The following is a 21,877-nucleotide window of genomic DNA, read 5'->3' on the forward strand; positions in this document are numbered from 1 at the left end:
TGTGTGTGTACTGTGTAGGATGACAGTAACAGTTGAATGTCTCTTGAGACTTCTTTAAACAAACCCAGGTTGATCGAGACAGGACTAGAGTCTATCTATACAAAGGCAATTTTGGCCTCTGAGGAGTGTTTTACAGATTCATAATGATCTATCAATAAACAACAGGAAGAAACACCTTTTATTTAATGTTCCTATGAGGTCAAATTCCAAAGAATGTGCTATTTCTTCCCCTCTTTTTTCATGAATGGAACTTAAGAGAATAAAAGAGATGGAAGTAAGGGCTTTTAAAGTGAAATGATATACTACATTGAAGAAATGTTACAATAAAACTAAATCAGCATATTAGAATGATTTCTGAAGGATCATGTGACACTGAAGACTGGAGTAATGATGCTGAAAATTCAGCTTTGCCATCACAGGAATAAATTACATTTTAAAATTCATTAAAATAGAACACAGTTGTTATTGATTTCACAATATTACTGTTTTACTGTATTTTTGAAAAAATAAATACATCTTGTCTACCAAATTTCTAAAAATGGGCACTGATATGCAAAACCCTTGGTCACACAGTAATAATGCAAAAGGAATGATGACGAAGCACGTGACCTGGCTAAATACTCCGCCTTTTCCAGTGACAGAAAGAAATGGTCCTCATCGAGGGGTTTTCTAGGGGGAGTGACATCCAGTGCAGTTGCTGAGCAAGCCTTAGCAACAAAGATTCTGTCAGAGGTATTTTTAGCTACTGGCTGCATCCCCCGTAATACACGCAAAGTGAGTTTCCCTCTTCTTTTTCTGGGACGAAAGAATAAGAATTAAAAAAGCAAGATCATTTATTCATGGAGATCCCTGGGGCGCCAGCATGGCAGCTCTATGTCTCATTGAGCAGAAAGAGACCCACTCATTCACACATGAACACACAGACATTAAGCCTGAGCGGAGAGGAAGAAGAATTTGGCAAATGAATTAACTTCTGCCCGACCCACTCACTGCCTGGCATGGACCAGTCTAATGGGCGGAAAAGTTCAGAAATTTTCTCAAATGAGACAGAAGCAAGACATCTTGTTATGAAAGATGAAATCTGCAGACAGGAAATGTGCAATACAGCTGCACTAGTGTTGTTGCGTCTTGTGGTATGTGGTGGCACGAAAGAAACACCTCGCCAAATGAAGCGACACAAAATCTTCGGTGAGGGGGAAATATGATGTACATTTACACAGTAGGTAATATATCTATTTTGGTCATTTTTATTTTATCAATTTATTTTTTAATTATATACTCTAAATTACAATGTTTAAACATTTTATCAGATTATTTTTTTCAATATTTCATCCATTGTTGCCAATTAGTATCAAGATGAATAATGCAAAATGTAAAATACAATAAAATCCAATTACAATTAATAGAGGCATGTGTTTCCGTCCAGTTTGTTTTGCTAAAGGATTGCAGTGAAAATTTCTCAGTTCTGACATATATAGTTTGTTTGTAATTGATTCATTGAAATGGACAATCTTCACAAGTTCATGGAAATGAAACAAATTTATCAAGTCTGATGCATTTTACTACTTTTTTACTACTATTTATGAGACGAGAAATGATCACAATTTCTTAAAGAAAAAGTCTTTAGGAAACTTAAAGCAAAGAAAACAAACCAATCTCTTGATGTCTGGCTATGAGAGCCACTGTGACATCCTAGTCAGAGATCTGTGAAGAGAAGCTTTAAGAATTATCTCATGGCCTGTGCAATCGCTCACGTAACTTATATTACACTCACTTTACCTGTTCTGTATTGTGTGGTCTAGATCAGAGACTATGTCCAGTTGTGTGAGACTGTGCAGAAACATATCTGTGTCATAGTTGAACCCCAGAATCAAAGGAAAAATAGAAAATGTAATTTTGTATGCATAGTGAAATTAATTTTAATGACAATTAAATGTAAAGTGTGTCATTTCTATGCCTCTAGTTGCACCCAACAACATTGCAAAAATAATGACCATTTTCCTGAACACTCTAGGAACAACAATCTACCATTAGTCAATCAACCAGAAAGTCCAGTCTCAAATTTACATAAAAAAAATCATACTTCAGCTTATACAGTATTTGAAATATTTTGTACACAATATATTTACTTCATATATGAAATATTTTATTTATGCAAAATATACACCTAATTTCATTTTATTTAGATTTGGGGTGAAATATGATCACATCCACCAAATCAACCAATTTGGAGATCTGATCTTCTCTATCAATATTGGCAATTTAAGACACAAAGTAGATTTTTGTGGCATCCTTATTCTAATCCTACTGACTTAAATCCCTTGGTGCACAGAACCAAAATCTCTCAGGAATTCCTGTATTTGTGACCAGAGGACTGTAAGCTGCTAAATATATCTTCCTCCCTCCCTTCCTCACATCCAAAGCAGAGAAAGTAGCCTTTTGGAACAATGGGGAAACACAATGGAGACCAGTTTGAATGTTCGTTCTGCTCCTGATGGTCTCATTCAGACATTGTGTGTGTTTGACCACGCATACATCTACACAACATCCTAGAGCAATCCAAGCTAAGGCCATCATGCATCATCATTTTGAATGCAAGTATATGAATGAGCTTTAATCTTCTCTTGAATCACTGGGGAAGGAATAATTTTTATAGTAAAAATCAGAGTAAAGAAGTGAGCCTGTGGGTGTTTTCATGGCTTCTGCTGGAGAAAGTGTGTAAGAGTGTATGTGATAGTGAGCACTCATGAGTGTGGGAGTTGTAATTGGAATAAAAGGCATTATAAGCGTGGGTGGGTAATGTGTGGGATCTCTCCTGTCGATTCACTCAGCTCACAGTATCTGTCATTTAAAGAGCTGACCCATATCTGAGCTACACCTGCACGAGTAACCCGCCTCCCTCAGACATACCTCATCAATAAAGGTAAAAAATAAACCCTGTTCAGTTAGCTTGAAGAACCACACAGGGTTTTATGCATCAATAGAAATGCTTGTTTTTAAAAAGGATCTGTTATAAACGTCTTCAGCTGCAGACGCATCGTTTTCCTCCAGGTTTGAGACAGCAAATCACCTGCTGTGAAAAAGCTGTGAATCGCACCATGTCAGATTTGTGCAGTGAGTGAGCAGAGGTGACATCAAATGCGACCCGGATATCCTGTTAATGCACGAGAAACGTTGTGTGGCAGACAGCATATTTTTCTAGAACTGTCCTTGTGGTGAACCAAAAATGTCTGTCAACAAGTCAAAATAGCCTATACTTTATGTGTCAAATGTGAAAAGTTTGGAATAATATATTTTTTTTTATGATTTTGTAAAGAAGTCTCGCTCACCAATGTTGCATTTATTTGATCAAAAATACAGTACATTTATTACAATCTATAATAACTGTTTTCTATTTTAATATGACATTTTTATTTATTCCAGTGATGGCAAAGCGGAATGTTCAGCATAATATTCAGCAGCATAATATAAATATATAATCCATTGTCCAACATTATATGTTTTGTTTGTTTTTACTTTGTTAAACTGGGTTAGGAAACAACAGTTAAGCTTACTTTGAGCAATTAAACAGATAAAACCTACCTAACCTGTATAAGGTCATGTGAAGCACATTTGAACAATACGCTTTCCACTACTGAAGAATGACTCTCATTGTTAAACGCTCCAGGCGGTTCTTTAAATCAAAAATGAGAGTTAAACAAACAGAGGAAAGAAAGTCATGAAGGCCTAAGTGGAGGGTGTTACAAAGGTGCCTTGGGGCATGACCTGAACAAATATCAACTTACAGAGCCTACATGGCACGAGACAAAAAAGGCACGGCTGTAAATGCTATCAGAGTGTCATCTCAAAGTCATCACTGCATGTCAAGCAGGTGTCCTTAAGCGCAGCACACGGCTACTCAGACTGATTAGGGAATACAATGCTCTTAGTGTCAGTTTCAGGCAACATGCGAGCCATCTACGCCTGCACCTGCCGAATGGCCTCAAACCAATGTTTGGGCGCTGCACGTTCTTGTTATCGGCGTGAGAATTGTACTAACACAAAATACAGGAAGTGAGAGTTGCAAGTGTTAGCCGACATCAGTTCTAGGGAAGCCTGATGTTCAAAAGAAGTCTCTTTACACAATGTTAGTGACAGCTAATGCATTGCTAATGTACTAATGCACTTGTTTAAGCTGCAGAAAAATCAGCCATAGTCAGACACAGGTAAGCAAACAGGAGACTAGAAGGATAAAGGCGCCTCCTGTACATGGTTTCATGATTTTAACAGTTACAGCTGGTCGTTTTGGCTTTTACTACCTAGTTTATGTGTGTTGTCTTAAAGGAGAACTCCGGTCAATTTTAACACTGAGCTCATACCTGTATTTTCTTCCTGTTTTCGGTCGAAGTCCATAGTAATCGATTATCGAGTTCACGCGCGTGATCATAGGTAACTAAACCTATGCGTGTGAACTTGACAATCGATTACTATGGACTTCGACCGAAAACAGGAAGAAAATACAGGTATGTGCACTGGCTGAAATAACATCATTTTTATTAATATCTTTCACATCTACTGCAGTCAGATTCACCCGTGATCACTCTGAAGGAATCACTCACATTAGCTGTGCACTTGTAATGACACATAAAGGATGTCAAGAGGCTAAAAGCAGGTTTAAAACTTGCCCCATTGAAGTCAACAGGGTGCAAATTTTAAAAAGAGGATAACACGGTGTAGGCAACACCGATTTTTGTCGTTGTTCTCTGTATTGACAGCACTCCAAATTTACAAAAAAATGAGCTCAATGTTAAAATTGACCGGAGTTCACCTTTAAGGCTTCTGTGGTCTTAGCATGTTTTGCCACAGGAGAGCAATTGCGAGTAAATTTGTGAATTTGTAAGTTTGAAAGTGAATTTCATGAGTCATCTTTGCAGGAATGTAATATGAAGATTCTACAAAGGTATATTTTTCTTTAGCAACACTATGAAAGTAAGTAGAGGGCACAACAATGCCGGTTTAACCATAGATATATATAATATGCATCACATGACTAAACATGCCCTTTTTTAAAACAATTTTCACAGTCCACATTACAACACGAAAACTTTTCAAATGTATCCACTTGGGAGAGCGTAAAAAAAAAAAAATGGAAGGCCAGTTTTGGAAGGCCAGGATGGAAGGTCAAAACGAAGAGAAAAAGATGCGTTTTCAAACAAAAGTGTACGAGTATGAGCGAGGAAAAGGCCTTATATTCTGTATTAAAAACAAAATATAACATATATATATATAATCCATATATTTCGTAAATAAATATAAAAGTATATACATTAACAAATTAAAACCAATCCTTTTATTGCTTAAAAAACAATGTATTAAATTTTTTTTTATAAAAAATAAAAGTGTATATATATACTGTAAATATTCCTTTCATATTCGTTAATCTTGCGTAATCCATTTATGTTGTATGACTACAACGGTAATCTAAATGCCCATCCTAAGTCCTTAGTGTTAATAGGTGTCCCACTGCATTTGCCAGCATGCTTTCAAAGATTTATATGCTTTCTTGTCTCTTTCTTTCTGCTGTTTCTGCCGCAGTGTAGGAATGATGCCTTGCGATCTGCTCCCTCCCACACGTTGCATATGTGTACTCATTCTCTCCCTCTCTCTCATTACTGGGTCAAGTGTGCAGTAGGAGATCTCTCCTCCCTCTCGGTAGCCCTGCACAAATGCAAAGCCCATCATCTACATGCCTGAATAAACAGCGTAGATCATCAGAGCCCACAACACCAGTAAACACAAGTCCTAGCTATCAATTCCTTTGATAATGAAGGTCTTAATTATCTATGCATTGTGCTTGGGTTTGTTTTGTTGTTATGCATCATTTCCTCATTGCATCCCTATAGCAGTTAGATTTTTTTGAGCAATCAGCATCTATGTGATTTTAACCAGCCATTCATATAAACAGCTATCATAATGCTAAGAAGTTTAGAAATAAGGGAGCTTGACTCATTCTGCTGTAGCTTACTAAGTAGAGCCATTTGTCAAAATGGAACCACAGCTGCAACATCCACCAAATTTGAACCACAGCAAAACCCTGAACAAACGGACAGATATTTGCATGACTTTCCCTGTTTAAGTGTTAACGTCTCCCTGGCTGCCCTCGAAGAGGAAGGTATAATATTTTTGTTCTCTTCATTTATAGCTCTCATTTAGGTCTAAAATCTACAAAAAATAAGATTAAAAGACATGTATAATGGATGTTTTCCTTGTGCAGAGATGTGCTGTCAGCATTTATCAAGGCACTATTATTCAGTGCTCTTGGTTTAAAAGCCTTCAGTCTACTACATTTAACCAGGCGAGGTAAACAGGAAATGTATTATTGATCCATAAAGCAATATTAATCCCATAACTCACAAGAAGAATGTGCAGACTAAAGTAAGAACGTAAGCTAATCTCCCATTTATCCATCCCTGGGGTTCTTCTAAGAGATGCTAAGAAGAATTAGGACAAGCTAACTTCACCTTCTGTGTGCTTATAACTGCCTATTCAAACTGCACTTATTTTTGTTCAGTAGAATAAAAACAATGTACAAATGGTCTTATAGTCTAAAATAATAACCAATAGAGATCTTATCTCAGTCTGGGATATAAATCCAACGTCTGTCGCCCAATAGCTGAGATTACAAGTAACGCCCTGCACCTAGCAACACAATACACAAACAATCTACCATACCATCCCCACTAGGTTAGACCAGCATGAACTTTTATGTTTGGCTAGGTTGGTTTACATTGGTTTGGTGCTGGTCTAGAGCACAAAAAATGTTCCAGAAAGAGGCTGACCAAAAAAACATGTTAGTTTATGAAACCTAGTAGGGACATCAGCACACCTGCACTCTACACTGTGACCAGCATTCACAACACAACTTACAAAAGTTTGGTTTAAAAATGCATTAAATTGATCTAAAGTGAAAGCAAAGTATAATTTATACATTTATAACCCTGTCTACCTGTGTTTCCTGCCCATTTCCTGCGTATTTGGATTGTTTGCCTGTGTGTTTGATCCTGTGCTTGTTATATGGATTTATGATTCTGGATTATACTAATAAACGACTGCATTTGGATCCTCAATACGTTTCAGAGCAGTTATGCAACATCAACTTTGAAAATAAGTTGCAAATGTTTCCTGAGCAGCAAATCAACATATTGTTATGATTTTTGATAAATCTTCACCTTTAGATTTTCTGCTGAAAATTCAGCTTTGCTATCACAGGAATAAATTACATAAAAAAGAAAACAGTTATTTGATCAATATTACTGTTTTTACTGTACTTTTTCAAATAAAAGTAGCCTTAAGCATAATAGACTTAATTCAAAAAACGTTAAAACATCTTACCAACCCAAAACCTTTAAACAATAGCGTTTGCAATATGGCAACAGACTGAGGCAACAGAACACAAACCAAACAATGTAAACTGTGCCTATTGAATGGCCTCAACTGACAGCTCACATTGTGTCCAGACAGAGAAGAGAACAGGATGAATAATTCACATACTGAGGAGCTCTTTCCAAACCTGATACTGCAGAAAGTGATGTAAGGCTGGTCAGCTCAGGTATGGGAGTGAAGTTTGAAGTGTTTTAGGCCATGAAATATTATTTCCACTTCTGTGCCGTTCACAATACAGTCGCATTTGTTAGCTAAAGCCGCAGTCACGGTAGACTTTTGAGCATGCAAAATCTCTTCTGACTCTCTTCGGACTATTATAAATATAGTTTTTATTCAGCTACAAGGTCACGCCGTGACTTATCGATCTTCTGTTGGTTACATGGCTTCACATGCTACGAATTTGCAGGTTAGAGTTCACCAAACTTGAACTTTGGAACGCAGCGAAATGCGTTTCCGCTCTCCCGTATTCGCAGGTGTATGAATGGAAGTCAATGGAACGAAATTAATAGTGTGACTGCCCCTTAACTCACAAGACCCAATTTACATCCTGATTGACTTTTCAGTCACTAAACAACTGCACTTCAATCTATCGGGAGGTCTAGAGTAACAGGAAGTCAGAGTAAAAGCTATGGGGTCTTGTAAAATAACACATTCTCTGATTCAGGGAAGGATAGGCCTTTCTGGCACAATCAGCAGCCATTTCCTTCCCCTCACAGCATTAGAGAGCTATGAGGGTGTGAGATTGCACTCTATGTACACTGCCATGCTTGAAAGAGTTTATAATGAAGGTCAAGATATGCAGCTAATGACTTAAAGTAGAGTCAATTTGCATTAATGGTTTGGGTGGATGGAATTAATGCAAATACATGAACCTTACAGAAAATAAAACTTAAATAACCTAAGTACATTCAGTTCTTCAGCTCTATTGTGAAATACTTATTAAATTAGAGTGGAACGGACACTTAAAATGGTTGTACACCTCTTAATCTTCCATAAGAATATATTTAAGCTCTTTTTATCATTGTAAGTCTGAGTAAACTCAACACAACAGTTCAATCTCCACCTACTAACCCCCCCCTTTCGATAGTCACCCTAACAGACACTTTAATCCAAAGCAATTTACTGTACAGGGCATTTGAGGTATAACATTTTTTATCCGTCCATGCATTCCCTGGGAATCAAACTCACGGCCTTGCCGTTGAGTGCAATGCTCTACCAGAAATTGTAGCCTTCATTTTATCTGCTCATTTCAAGATTGGTAAACACAGTGTCTAAATTATGACTTTAGTTAGAGTGTCAAAATGGCTGCTATAAATATCATACTAATTGAAAGGAATAGCATAAGCATAATGGATAAGCTTCTTTCTCTTATGAGACTGTTCATTTGAATCAGGAGAGTTTGCAGTCGTTCTAAACAGCGAAGGTTTCTACCGACATTGTTTCCATAGGAAAATCTTATTCTATAAAGGAATCTCAACAGTGCTGAACAAAATGCAAGAAAACCCAAAACAGAACAGGGTATGTTGTCACTCAAAACATATCACCTGTTTTTGAATGCACCCGAAACACCTTCATTACAATTCAAAAGTTCATCAAGTGTGAAACATCAAGAAAAATGCATTCACTTCCGTGTACACGCTTCAATTTTTTTGCATTAAGTTCAAATACGCTCACTCAGTCTTCACAATACCATTAGCCTCGTGTTCATACACTACCTTGGCTATTTGTTTTGCCTGTGGCTGCCTGAAGAAGGAGGTCTTGGCGGTGAAGAAGGTGAAGTCATCGCTCTCCTCGTCCAGGCTGCAGTACCCACTGCTCATGCTATTGCTGCCGGTCATTTGCGGGGATGGATCCAGTTTGGGGGACTCCCTACACGGGTCTCCGGGGGGCCGAACGCACCATTCCAGGCTCCAGGGTTGGGAAGGGGAGGATGGGCTGGGAGCGGGGGACCACAGGTTCAGGTGAAGGGCCAGATCTCCACGTGTCACCGGAAACAAGAGCTGAAACTTGCAGGCTGAAGCTCAGCAAAACGTTGCGGCCGGTATCTGTTGTACAGTTCCTGTTTCCACAGGTCACAAACAGGCAGTTGTACAGAAGTAGCTTCTCCTGCTCTTTTCAGCTGACAGCTTGGAGCTTTAAACCCACGACAAGCAGTTGAGATGAGAAAATTAGCCCAGGGTGGAGGAAAGCATGTCACTGCACACAAATTGCTTGTATTGGCATCCACTAACTCACATACAGTCACACAGTCTTGCTGTAAACAGGCTCTTGAGCACTAAAGGTGTAAGAATGTTGCACGGACATTGTGTTGAATATTCCTTCAGCCGGTTGAGGTGGATGCAGAAGTCTCCGGTCCACAGTGAGGCTGCGACAGTAGCTAGAAAGACGGCAGAAAATCAACCTGCCTCTCAGTGACTGAGTGAGCTGCAAACTGACGTACTGCACCTCCCTCCCTTCCTCCTTCTCTCACACCAACGCGCACGCTCTCTCTCTCTCTTTCTCACTCGCTCTACCATCTGTGGCTGGAGTCTGTTATCTGCCTACAAGCTTACGCAAACACCCTCCTTTTTTCCCCTCCCTCCTCCACTATCTCTCTTCCTGCATGCAACTGCTCTTTGCTCGGCTCAAGACGTTTGCCAATGAAGAGAAACAGAGAGAAAGAAGGAAAGAAAGAGAAAAATTATACCGGAAGAGCGAAAGAAGGAGGGAGAAGAAGAAAGAGATAGCTCTCTGCATGTGGTCTTTTAGAGGCTATTTTACATAGTACCTGATATGCAAAATGCTCCTGATGGCAGGCAGCATGAATCCAGACTATTGTTAAATGACAGTAATACAGGCAGGACTAAAAATATTCTTTATATTTCCTTCTATTTGGAAAAAGTAATGAACAACGTATAATGAGCTGGTCATTGGCGCAAAATAAAAGCGATTGGGTGGTTTATTTTGCAATAACTGGTGACTGACTGTATATTAGCTCACTTATTACATTGCTTCTTAAATCAATTATGTCCATCTATTTACTTATTTGAGTTTCAATTATAAGTCAGTAAAATGAGAAACATGTGAAACTAGACGGGCTGCCAATTAAACGGTCAATTCTACAGTTTAACCCTCATTATAGCAGGATGACCAATCAGAATCAAGTATTCCAAATAAATAATAAATATTTGTGATTTATGAATAAATACATAAACATTAAATATATTTGAAAAATATCTAAATGCAGATTCAGAATCAAGTCTCTTTATTCCTGAATTTAATTTCTGCTTTAGCTTCTATCTTTCATTTCTGTACTAGGCATATACCAAATTCGCTTTTGTATTGTGTAAACTGTTTGTTCTAATGATAAATCACTTGTCATGTTCCTCATTAGACGCTTTGAATAAAAGGGACTTTACATGAATTAAATGTAAGTGTTCTAGAAAGCCTCTAAAAGTCACAGGTAGAATTCAAAGTCCTTAACTGATCATTACTGTTGCACACTCTATAAATAATTCATCACATTTTAATGTACCACTGCCTTTCTACAGCATGAACCATCTACCACTAACAGAATCACACTGAGAGAGTAGTGCTTTTTACAGGGAACCTTTAACTATTTCCCCGGCAGAGTATTATTTTTGAGTTGCCAAAAAAATCATATTCACAAATCTTTCATGGCCCTCAGAATATTTTGTTTTATGAATATGTAAACAAAGAAAGAACAGAGCCTCTTCTTTTAAACAAATATTAATAGATGTTTTCCTCACGGACAGGAAAAGAATAAAACTGCATCTACAGCAAAAAGAATGGACACAAATTAAAGCTGAAACCACAAACACTGTAGGCTCCAGACCAACAGATCCTTAGAAGAGTGTCACAAAATTAAATGTACACATGTTCCACTGGGGGTCACAATTACAGCTGCATCTGATCTCTCCTTGCACCCATTAGGGATTTTGGTCTTAACCTTTGACCCTGACCTTGAGGGCATTAGACACAAAGTCCAGCTGGAGCACCAGAATATGTTAAATGTGAGTACAAAATAAGAAGGATATGAATCACAATGGATATGAATATGTCACAATGGTCAACTAATCAATGGAATGGTAAACTAGATGTCACACAACCAATTAGGTTGACTAATTTAACTGTATTTTTTTAGTAGCAACATTCTACATGGTAAAACCCTCTTGGAAAAGTTGGGTCTTTAAATGAATATCTTTTAAAACATGGCCAACTACATTTATACTTTGAATGCATCTTATGTAAGAAAGGTGTCTGATCTGAGTCAGGTGAACCCAAAACCAGACTAATTATACAGGTCTTCCTTAACTGAACTAAAAACTAAAAAACTAAATTATGTTATTTGTGTAATTCCAAACTTTTAAGACTTTCTTTCTTCTGTGGAACACAAAAACAGATATTTTTAAAAAATTTTCGATGTTGTTTTGTCCATAAAATTAATGTCAATGCGGTCGAATGCTGTTTGGACTCCAACGTTATTCAAAATATCTTCTCTTGTGAAAGAAATGCATCGAAATATTACGTTTTTATTATGTGACTAAATGCAATGCCATTCCACACAATGTTGCTATGGTAAAACACTGGCAATATGTCAGCATTAAATTAGATCATTTATCACCTCTTTTTCACTGCTACTTTCTCCAGCAGGGAGACGATTCCTTACAAAGAAAGATAAAAGACAAGAAGAAAGCGTTGCCACTATAAATGAGGGGAGGTTGAAAGCTACTTTGGTTTCCCCTTGTCAGCTTTATTAGATTCTCATTGAAAACTATATAGGACCATATTTCTGCCATCTTCTTTCACTGCAGCAGATGCTTCTCATATCCTGCACTACATATTGAGTCCATATCCATAAACTCTATGGACATAAAAACATCATCACATAGCAGCTTATGACAAATTACCTGAAGTGGTGGCCTTGGGTCACATTATCATAATCAATGAGCTGGATCACAAGGAAAGACAGAGGGGCTGAACACATTCGATATCTAAACCCCCTGGGAAGAAGAAAGGTCCTCTTTTGGCTACTGTCAATACACCCCAATTAAATCTTACTAGAACTCAATCGTTTCTCTCAAAAAAGACTGCAAGGGGGTTTATGCACTTGCCCAGAGAAACATAATCAATAATGTGGATGGATGGATGGATGGGGTGTGCAAAATCAAAGTAAAATCACCCAGACTAAAAGTGCCACACTGAAACCGTGAGGGGTCCGGAATGGAGCGTGGTACCTCCTGCTAGAAATGCGAGAGGAAATCGTCATTTAATCTTGTCAAATACAGGCTCTAAAGTTGTCTTAGAATCGAGTGAAGAGGGCCATTCAAGTGTGTATAGAGAGCAGGACGCATTGTGGATAATCAATGTGCCTGACAATGATAATGTATCTCAAACAATCCGTAACACAGGCATTTTTCTCTACAGGGAAGCAGTAGTCTTTGTATTCTCCCTACATTTTTTGGTCCTAATCTCTCTTTTCTGTAATCGCTCTGGTATTGTGCTGGCGACACATTCTGTGAGGAGTAACTGGAGGCTTGGACAGATCATGACACTGGACTCATCTCTTGTTTCACAGTGGTGTTAAGTGCCGTTAGGACGCTACATATGATATGTTTCTGATCCTGCTATAACGCCTCTCTCCCTCCCTCTCGTACTTGGTTAAATAATGCAGATGATGGTCTCTGTTTTCCAAACTTGGTGATGAGCAAACTGTAGTGGATCTGTTTGCAACAATGGTATATTTTTAACCCATCATCATTCTTTACTGTTTTCAGAACTTAATGAATCTATCGTTTCAGACCAACAGATCTCTGAGCATAGAGGATGAAAGGATTGAAGCTGGAGTAACTGCATTGAGATGAGTAAATGTGGTGGCTATTTCTAGCATATCACTTCCTGTGTTTATTATAAACATCACCAGTGTGGTAATATCAGGGTTGTGATGTTTAAAAAAACAACAACTTGTTGGTACAGATAGATAGATAGATAGATAGATAGATAGATAGATAGATAGATAGATAGATAGATAGATAGATAGATAGATAGATAGATAGATAGATAGATAGATAGATAGATAGATAGATAGATAGATAGATAGATAGATAGATAGATAGATAGATAGATAGATAGATAGATAGATAGATAGATAGATAGATAGATAGATAGATAGATTTTAGGGTTAGGGTAGATAGACTTTTTTTGGACCCCAAAAAGGAGAATAAAAAAAAATTTGCCCTCACGCTCGTCCATATAAATGGCGTGAATAGCGACCATCATCAAACTTTTTAAAAAAGACGCAAAAGTATCACAGAATTTTTCCATGCGACACGTGCCATATATCCCATAGTGTTCTAAGGGTATATGATAGAGCTTGGCAAAAAACAATTTAATGTATTATTTAACGAAAATCTTGACCTTGGCCATTGGTCTTCTACGCAACATACGCGTTCGTGAGACTATTAGTGCCGCAGTTCACTAATACAATCCATGTACCTTCTTGTCTGAAGTGAATATATCTGTTGTGTTCGTCATAATGAGAAGTTTTCACGTTCACATCTGTCAATATGTGTATAGCCATCATTTCAGAAGTGAGGGGGATAGAAAATTAAAGTGTAATACCAGTTTATTCTGACCTTTTGTAACAACTGAGGCTGACTCCCATTCAGCCAACCACCAGAGGGAGCCCTCTCCCGAGTATTGATCATGGACCGTGTGTGGGCATACGGCATTCAAACAACACCAGGGTGAGTAAATGATGACAAGGGCTGCATCCGAAATCGCATACTTCCCCACTATATAGCAGGCGAAAAACAGTGACAAAAGTATGTCCGAATTCACAGTACTTATAAAAGTGTACCCGGATGACCTACTTCTTCCAATCAGATTCTGAAGTGCGCATATGATGGACACTTTACTATCCCATGAGGCCATGGGAGAGAATTTGTGAATGGCGATGACGTGACGCAACTGACGCTGATAGGTCACATGATAAACACAACATGGCGAATGTAGTACGTCCAGATTACATTCCTACTGCACACATTCATACTATAGCCTATAGAGCGTACTTTTTTTGCGGTTGTGAAGTAATTACTTATTCAAAATAAGTACCTACACACAAGAAAGTATGCGTTTTAGGAAGCAGCCTTAATTTTATTTTAAGGTTAACCATCCCTTTAACATGACAACAATGTGCATTTTAATTTGTTAACTCTGTTTCACTCTAAAACACATCACTTTACTGAGGTGAAATCAACCCGGATGCTGTTTCATGTGGACTTCAAACAGTTCATCTTTAGGAACAGCCTCTCACTTCCTGTGTTCTTCAGGTTGTCTTGTAGTACCACAGAGCCGGAAGACATTATTACATAGATTCTGTTTTTGGAATCCTTAAGTACAAAAATGCACTGAGAAATCCCACGCAGATCAATGTTTAAATGCACTTCACTACAGCTCTCTACACAAATTATGAAATCAGCCCACACACATCCCTGAATCTCTGGTATTCAGGAATCAAAATCAAGCTGAAGCTAAGAAAGAGTCAAGTATAAAATTCCACATCATGACATTTAGTTTTTGAGGACACTGGAAACTACACAAACATATACATTGCAGCTGTCATGCTAGTTACTCCACAGGAAATGAGACGGTGAGATGACAGACCAGATACAAAAAAAAATTCTGAAAATGGCACATGCAAATAGATAGACAAACTTTTTCTACTGAACTGAACTTGATATCCCCAGCTGCTATGGTGGTTTGAGGGGGCCGCAGTGCATGCGACACATAAAGAGTGTGTTTGATGTGTGTGTCTGTGCGTGTGTACACACCCGAGGACAGGAAAGGGAAGTGTATGAGATATGACAACAGCCTATCTGCACTACTATACAAGAGTCAAAGCCGATGATACCTCCAGCAGCTGGGGAAACAAACCATCAGCACACGGTCTACAGCACTTTCACAGCCAATAAATGCCAAGAAAATAAAAATGAGCATCTCTGAACTTGCAAATGTATTCTTGTTTGTGCCTGATGCTGCACAGAGGCTCGCCAAATAGAGACCTTTAGGGGCTTTCAGATCAAATCAGCTATATTATTATGCTAAAACTGAACAAGACCTCAGGATGGAGCACTTAATGTTACTGAGAGGCAGTGAGGCTACAAAAACGGAAAGATATTCCAAGGCTAACTGTGAGTTAGCGCTAATATTTTAAGGCCACAGGGGACATGAAGGCCAGTGCACTGTGCCTGCATGATAACAGTATGAGGGATATTAGGGTAATGTGCATGAAGAACATTTTGTATTCTCATGAAACAAAGAAAATAAGACAGACAGAGGCAAGAGAAAAAGCAGTTAAAGGTTTGTGCAATAAGGATAACAGGGGAAGTGTGAAATATGTCAAAGTGTGTGTAGAATATTCTAGAGTTTTTTGATTAGGAGTGGAGATGATTCACCCCACTGAATAATAATATCTCCTTCCATAACTAATACTGAATATAATAATCTACATCCAGAGGAAAATTACACTCAAAGATGTGTACTTTAAATTATAAATGTGCAGAAAATGGCAACGTAACAACAAAAGTGCTTGCCAAGCCCAAGAGTTGAGCTGCAAATGCCCTTGAGATTCACACATACAGACACACAAACACAGACTCCCTCATATCTCTGTGATTCATCTACATAAGGTCAATGGTCCTCCCCCCGGTCCCCTGGCGCTGGTGTGGCTGTGAAGGAGCCTTGTTCAAATAAATGCTTCTGGCTGTATAATCCCTGAAGTCTGTGAGGGGTGTCTAGCTGCTGTTTTGACTGTAATTAAGTTGTGAGGCTGTTTTTATGGGCTATCTGCATTTCCTGTGCATGTCTAATGCCTGCTGAACGGTACGTCCATCTGGGGGGTTTGAATGGCAGTAAAGACAACAACACAATGGATGCCAGTGTGACAGATATATGGACCAACAAAGGCTTTTATATGTACAAATAATATCGTCATGTGTTTTGTTGCAAAAGATACTCATTTATTCTTTGTAATGGAGGCTTTTAAATGCAAATCACAATACATAAGATCATCTAATCATTCTGCATAATATATCTGCCCCATGTGGTAAAATTTGAAATAACAGACTATTATTCTATGCATCTGCGTCAAATCAGTGATGCAATCTGTAGTTCACAAGACCGAAGACCTGTTTGAGGAGACAACTAATGTGAAATTCATTTCCGTTGAAAAATAACCATAATGCCCTCTGCTGACAGTTCACCATTCAACAGCTCTCAATCTCTATGACAGCACAGGCCAGCTGGGTTTGCTCTTTTCCTGATTTAGAGGAGATAGGAACAGACAGGAGGGGTCTCGTAAACATGATGAATACACTAACACTACAAGGGATGGAAAAGCTTTTTTCAGTAATGACTATTCTGACCAAATAAACGCTCTGTGGAGAAATAGGTTTTTGGATATTATCTTCAAAATTCAATATGTCTGATTGTGCTCTAGGTTATACCGTTTCGGTCAGGCTCACCTTGAAACTTGGGCAAAAGTAAGTGTAAGCCTTTGTGTGTGTGTGTTTCTGAGGACAGTGTGCCCCAGGCAGGACCCTACTGCTCTTCCTCAGTCCCAACTGTGCTGTCACTTCCTATGTACCTGGGACTAAACTCACTGCCAGTGTAAAACACAGCCAAGCATCAGAGAGGCAGTTAAGCATGTGCTAATGTGTCCCAGCAAAGCGTCCCAGGGAGGATTTCAGATTCAGTTTCCGCTTCATCCCTCGCATCTTGCTGCATAATTTTATGCTCTCTTTCTGAATTTGGAAAGCTCTCTGCATGCTTTACTTACAAAAAGTTTCAAGTGCTACGAAAGTATCAATATATTACTATATTCCAATATATTTTGGAGTCATATACCATAAATATATATTTATGGTATCATCTACCATGGTGCTACCACTTTTTTGTACATGTAGCAAGGTACTTCCATAGTATTCTTTGAAGAGGTATAGTAAATGTAGCATGGAATATTGTATCATTTTGTACCATGGTATATGTCAAACTACCACAATTTTACTGTTATATAAGACCATTACTATGAGAAGTCTGTTTCTGCTACAGTGTAAAAAATAAAGTAAATATGAGATAAAGTTTAAAATAAGAAATAAAGTCACATTGTAAGATATAAATTCACAATAATGGGAAACAAAGTCGCAATTAAGAGATTAAAAGTCACATTGTGAAATATGAAGTCGCAATTACAGAAAATAAAGTCACAATTATGAGCTATAAAGTCATATTGTGAGAAATATATCAGAGAAGGTCTAATAAGGGGAGAACTTCCACTCTCAGTAAACTTCCGGCTTCTGAACTGGTTGCAGTTCCACTCTGGTTCCATATGAGGGCGCTCACAGGACGAGTGCAGAATTAATTTTTTGTCTAGTAATTTGAATGTTGTATTCGAAAGGAGATGCAAAGAAATTACACATTGCTGGGTGTTAGATTCACTTATTTGCTTTAAAAAGTCTTTTAAAATGTCAATGACGTCATACACATCGTACGACCAGAGATACTGCTTTACGGCAATCCTTCAGTCACTTTGGTCCTTTCGCGCTCTGCACTTTCTTTTCTTTCGAGGCATCGGCAACACAGGTAAATACACGTGCTAGAAGAGTTTTTGTTTTGCTGTTTTAAAAGACCACGGCGAAAATACACAAACACACACAATGCCATCAAGCGGTATCTCTGGTCATAATCAGTCCTTCACTGACCAATCAGCATTCATTAGCAGAATGCTAGCGTGTTATGGGCAACAACAACTCAACGTGTAAGAAAACTAAAGGACAGAAGTACTCGTTCATTCAACTCGACCTATAACCCATGTTGAACTTGCAAAACCTACAATCAAATCTGAGATTTCTCAACGGCAATCGGGTGAAAGAGACAAATGTAGCTGTCTAGCCCCATTGACTCCCATTCATTTTGCACTCATGGGCGATCGCCCCCAGTGGAACTCTGGTGGAACTACAACCAAAATTCGGTGCAATAGGACTTAAAGGTCCCGTTCTACGTGATCCCATGTTTCAAATTTTAGTTAGTGTGTAATGTTGTTGTTAGAGTATAAATAATATCTGTAAAATTATAAAGCTCAAAGTTCAATGCCAAGCGAGATATTTTATTTAACAGAAGTTGACTACAAAAACGGCTCGATTGGACTACACCCCTCTACTTCCTTCATTAATGACATCACCAGAACCGTGTTTAGACTAACCTCCGCCCACAGGAATACAGGCGTATTGATGGCGAAATGTCAACAGACGTGGTTGATGTTTATCTATAATCGGATACGCAAAAGTTTAATTCAAAGTTGTTAGTTTGCTCTGTCCATTTCACCACGGACTGTTTTTCTAACCTGGGATAATATCAAGCAGGCTTCTCACAGCGTTTCATACTGACGAAGGGGGCAATTTCAACTATATTCCAGCAAGCGGTAAGTAGTGATTTAATATGGAAGTAGCGATCACTCTTCACATCGTTTCTCTTAGTAGGATGAAAATAATCTTACTTAAACTGTGATTAATATACAGAAAGCGATCAAAGAACAATCCCTTTCCAATCGCCCAAGCTGTCAATCACACAGCGTGATCGAGTTTATATGGACACTTGCCAAAACTCGTTATGAAATCAATGACGCTGTTACACTGCACAACGAAGCTCTTACTGTATTTATATGCCTCATGTTTGCATTGGTGAAATCATTAGTGAGAGTGCAGAAACTGCGTTGCAATGATAAGATCTTTTTTCACGCGATCAACAGACTGTCATCTGCTCAATGCCAGAGACAATTTATATGCTCATCATCACTGCAATCTTTTATGTGATGGGAATAGATCTAAATACTTAAAAAGCTTCTCACGATTCGTTAATCCAGATAGCTGTAATAGTAAAAACGTATAATAGCTGTAATAGTAAAAGTTTTCCAGATAGTTCCACATGTAATGCCAGATATTTCATATGGAAGCATGTCAGCCAATCACAGCAGAGGGCGTTTACACTGAAGTCTCACAGCAGACACGCCCCTTCAAACAGAGTGTTCAAACCAGGGAATGAAATCAGGCTAGGAAATATGCCTTTTATTCCTAAATTATAACAATTTTTGATCTAAAAAACATACTAACATTATAAGGGCACCCCTGGAAACATTATAAAATAATAAAAATAATCCATGGAATGGGACCTTTAATAGGGAGTGGCCAGGCTCTCCGTAGACGGGCTCTGTATATATTCACAATTAAGAAAAAAAAGTCGCAATTATGAGATATAAAATCACATTGTGAGATATCATGATTAAGATGTGCAAATGCACATTTGCTAGAAATAAATGAGAAATTAAGTCATCATGAAATATAATGTCAAGTATATAAAATATAAAGCAAATATATGTATTTGAATACACAACATTTGACATTAAAGGGATAGTTCACTTTGAAATTAATTTTTGATATGTTTTAGCTTACCTCAAGGCCATCCAAGATGTAGGTGTCTTTGTTTCCGCAGTAGTTTCAATTTTGATATTTTTAGGTCAAACCGTTCTTGTCTGTCAGTCATATAATGCAGGTCGATGGTCACTGTTTCAAAACACAAGCACAGAGTCCAAATTAAAACAATTCCCCATCGTCCAAATGAAACAATTCCCCATCATAAGTACACATTGATGGCCTAAGACACGAAACGAGCGGTTTGTGTGAGAAAACGAACAGTATTTATATCGTTGTTATCTCTTGAAAACAACACACGTCCAAATGATCTGACGCCGCGGGCAGGTATAGATATATTCATAGATGTTGCCTTGGCTACGGTTTCGTTCCACTGAACTGCAGTAGCGAAGGCGACATCTAGTGTATACATCTATACCAGCCCACGTGCGGGTATAGATGTATACACTAGATGTCGCTTGGCTACGGTTTCGTTCCTATGAACTGCAGTAGCCAAGGCGACATCTATGAATATATCTATACCCGCCCGCGCCGTCAGATCATTTGGACGTGTGCTTTTTTCAAGAGATAACAACGATATAAATACTGTTCGTTTTCTCACACAAACCGCTCGTTTCGTGTCTTAGGCCATCAATGTGTACTTATGATGGGGAATTGTTTCATTTGGACGATGGGGAATTGTTTTAATTTGGACTCTATGCTTGTGTTTTGAAACAGTGTCCATAGACCTGCATTATGACTGACAGACAAGAACGGTTTGACCTAAAAATATCAAAATTGAAACTACTGCGGAAACAAAGACACCTACATCTTGGATGGCCTTGAGGTAAGCTAAAACATATCAAAAATTAATTTCAAAGTGAACTATCCCTTTAACAATAAAAGATATTTGGAAGCTGTTAAGTCAGTTTTGCTTTCCTAACAGGCCTGTGAACCATTTTTGCTCTACCAGAACAGTTACCTTATGGGATGCACATTCTCTATCTGTTTTTGTCACCTTGTGTTTCTCTTGTGTTCTTTTAGTGTGCATGAAACAATAATGGCTGAGTGAGGGAACTTACCGTCTCCTGAGGGTCTTTGGCGCTGCGCCTCTGTGAAGTGGGAGAAGACACGTCCTCTGTCCGCTGGTCTAGTTGGTTGCAGTCCAGCTGAACAAGCCCCTGACACTCCAAATGACATGTGTAGCTGCAGTCTGGAGGCCAGAGAGAAACAGGACATCCACAGTCACTAACAGCCATGAAGCACACAGACAAACAGCACAGTTCAGAGAGCCAGTGAGGACTACCAACACTCTTTCACAGCTCCTTAAAGAGAAAAGGGTTTGAACAGGCTGGAGGAGGATTGGGCCTTGTGTTTTATTCACTGTAAATGTCTGTGTCTGCGCTAAAAGTCTTGAGAAAAACTAGGCTGGAGCTGGTGATGATAAACTGACATAATGATGATAATCTGCATGCGTCTCAGTTACATACATTACACAGACTAAAGACGGAGGATTTAAACAGCTCTGCAATGACAGTGTCTCTTTTACATTAGACAGAATGTCTGGTGAATAGGCTACTACACAGAAACATTAATTATGTGGAGGATTTCATTCATGTGATTTTAAACAGCGCCCTATTCATTCAATCTCAGCTGATCTGACCCCAAGATAGATGTTTATAGAAATCAGAAGACCTTGTGTATTTTTATTCAATGATATCTATAGCTGCTGTAACCTTTATTACAGTGATGTCAGTTTTTTGCGATAGACGTGATAGATGTGTGGCGCCATCTAGTGTCTGATATATAAAACACTGCACAGTTTGTACAGAAGCTTATCAAAAATTTGGTAGTGAATCTTTGTCTTTGTAAAAGATTGTGAATTTCAAAAATCAAAATTTTAAATTCTTATAATGTAAAATATATTTAAAAATTATACATATATATATATATACTTTCAATGATAGAAATATGATTAAAAATTATTATAA

General features: G+C 38.2%; 1 protein-coding gene across 1 annotated transcript in view; it reads right to left on the reverse strand.

Moving 5' to 3' along the window:
- Window positions 1–21,877, reverse strand: part of rassf5 (Ras association domain family member 5) — a 44,068-nt gene that overhangs the window by 5,515 nt on the left and 16,676 nt on the right. Inside the window, exon 2 of the mRNA XM_081357995.1 lies at window positions 20,969–21,099. Coding sequence (XP_081214121.1) covers window positions 20,969–21,099 — 131 coding nt within the window. The remainder of the gene's footprint in view (window positions 1–20,968; window positions 21,100–21,877) is intronic.

Source organism: Scardinius erythrophthalmus, assembly GCF_964197995.2.
Source record: "Scardinius erythrophthalmus genome assembly, chromosome: 25".
In the NCBI taxonomy this organism is placed as follows: domain Eukaryota; kingdom Metazoa; phylum Chordata; class Actinopteri; order Cypriniformes; family Leuciscidae; genus Scardinius; species Scardinius erythrophthalmus.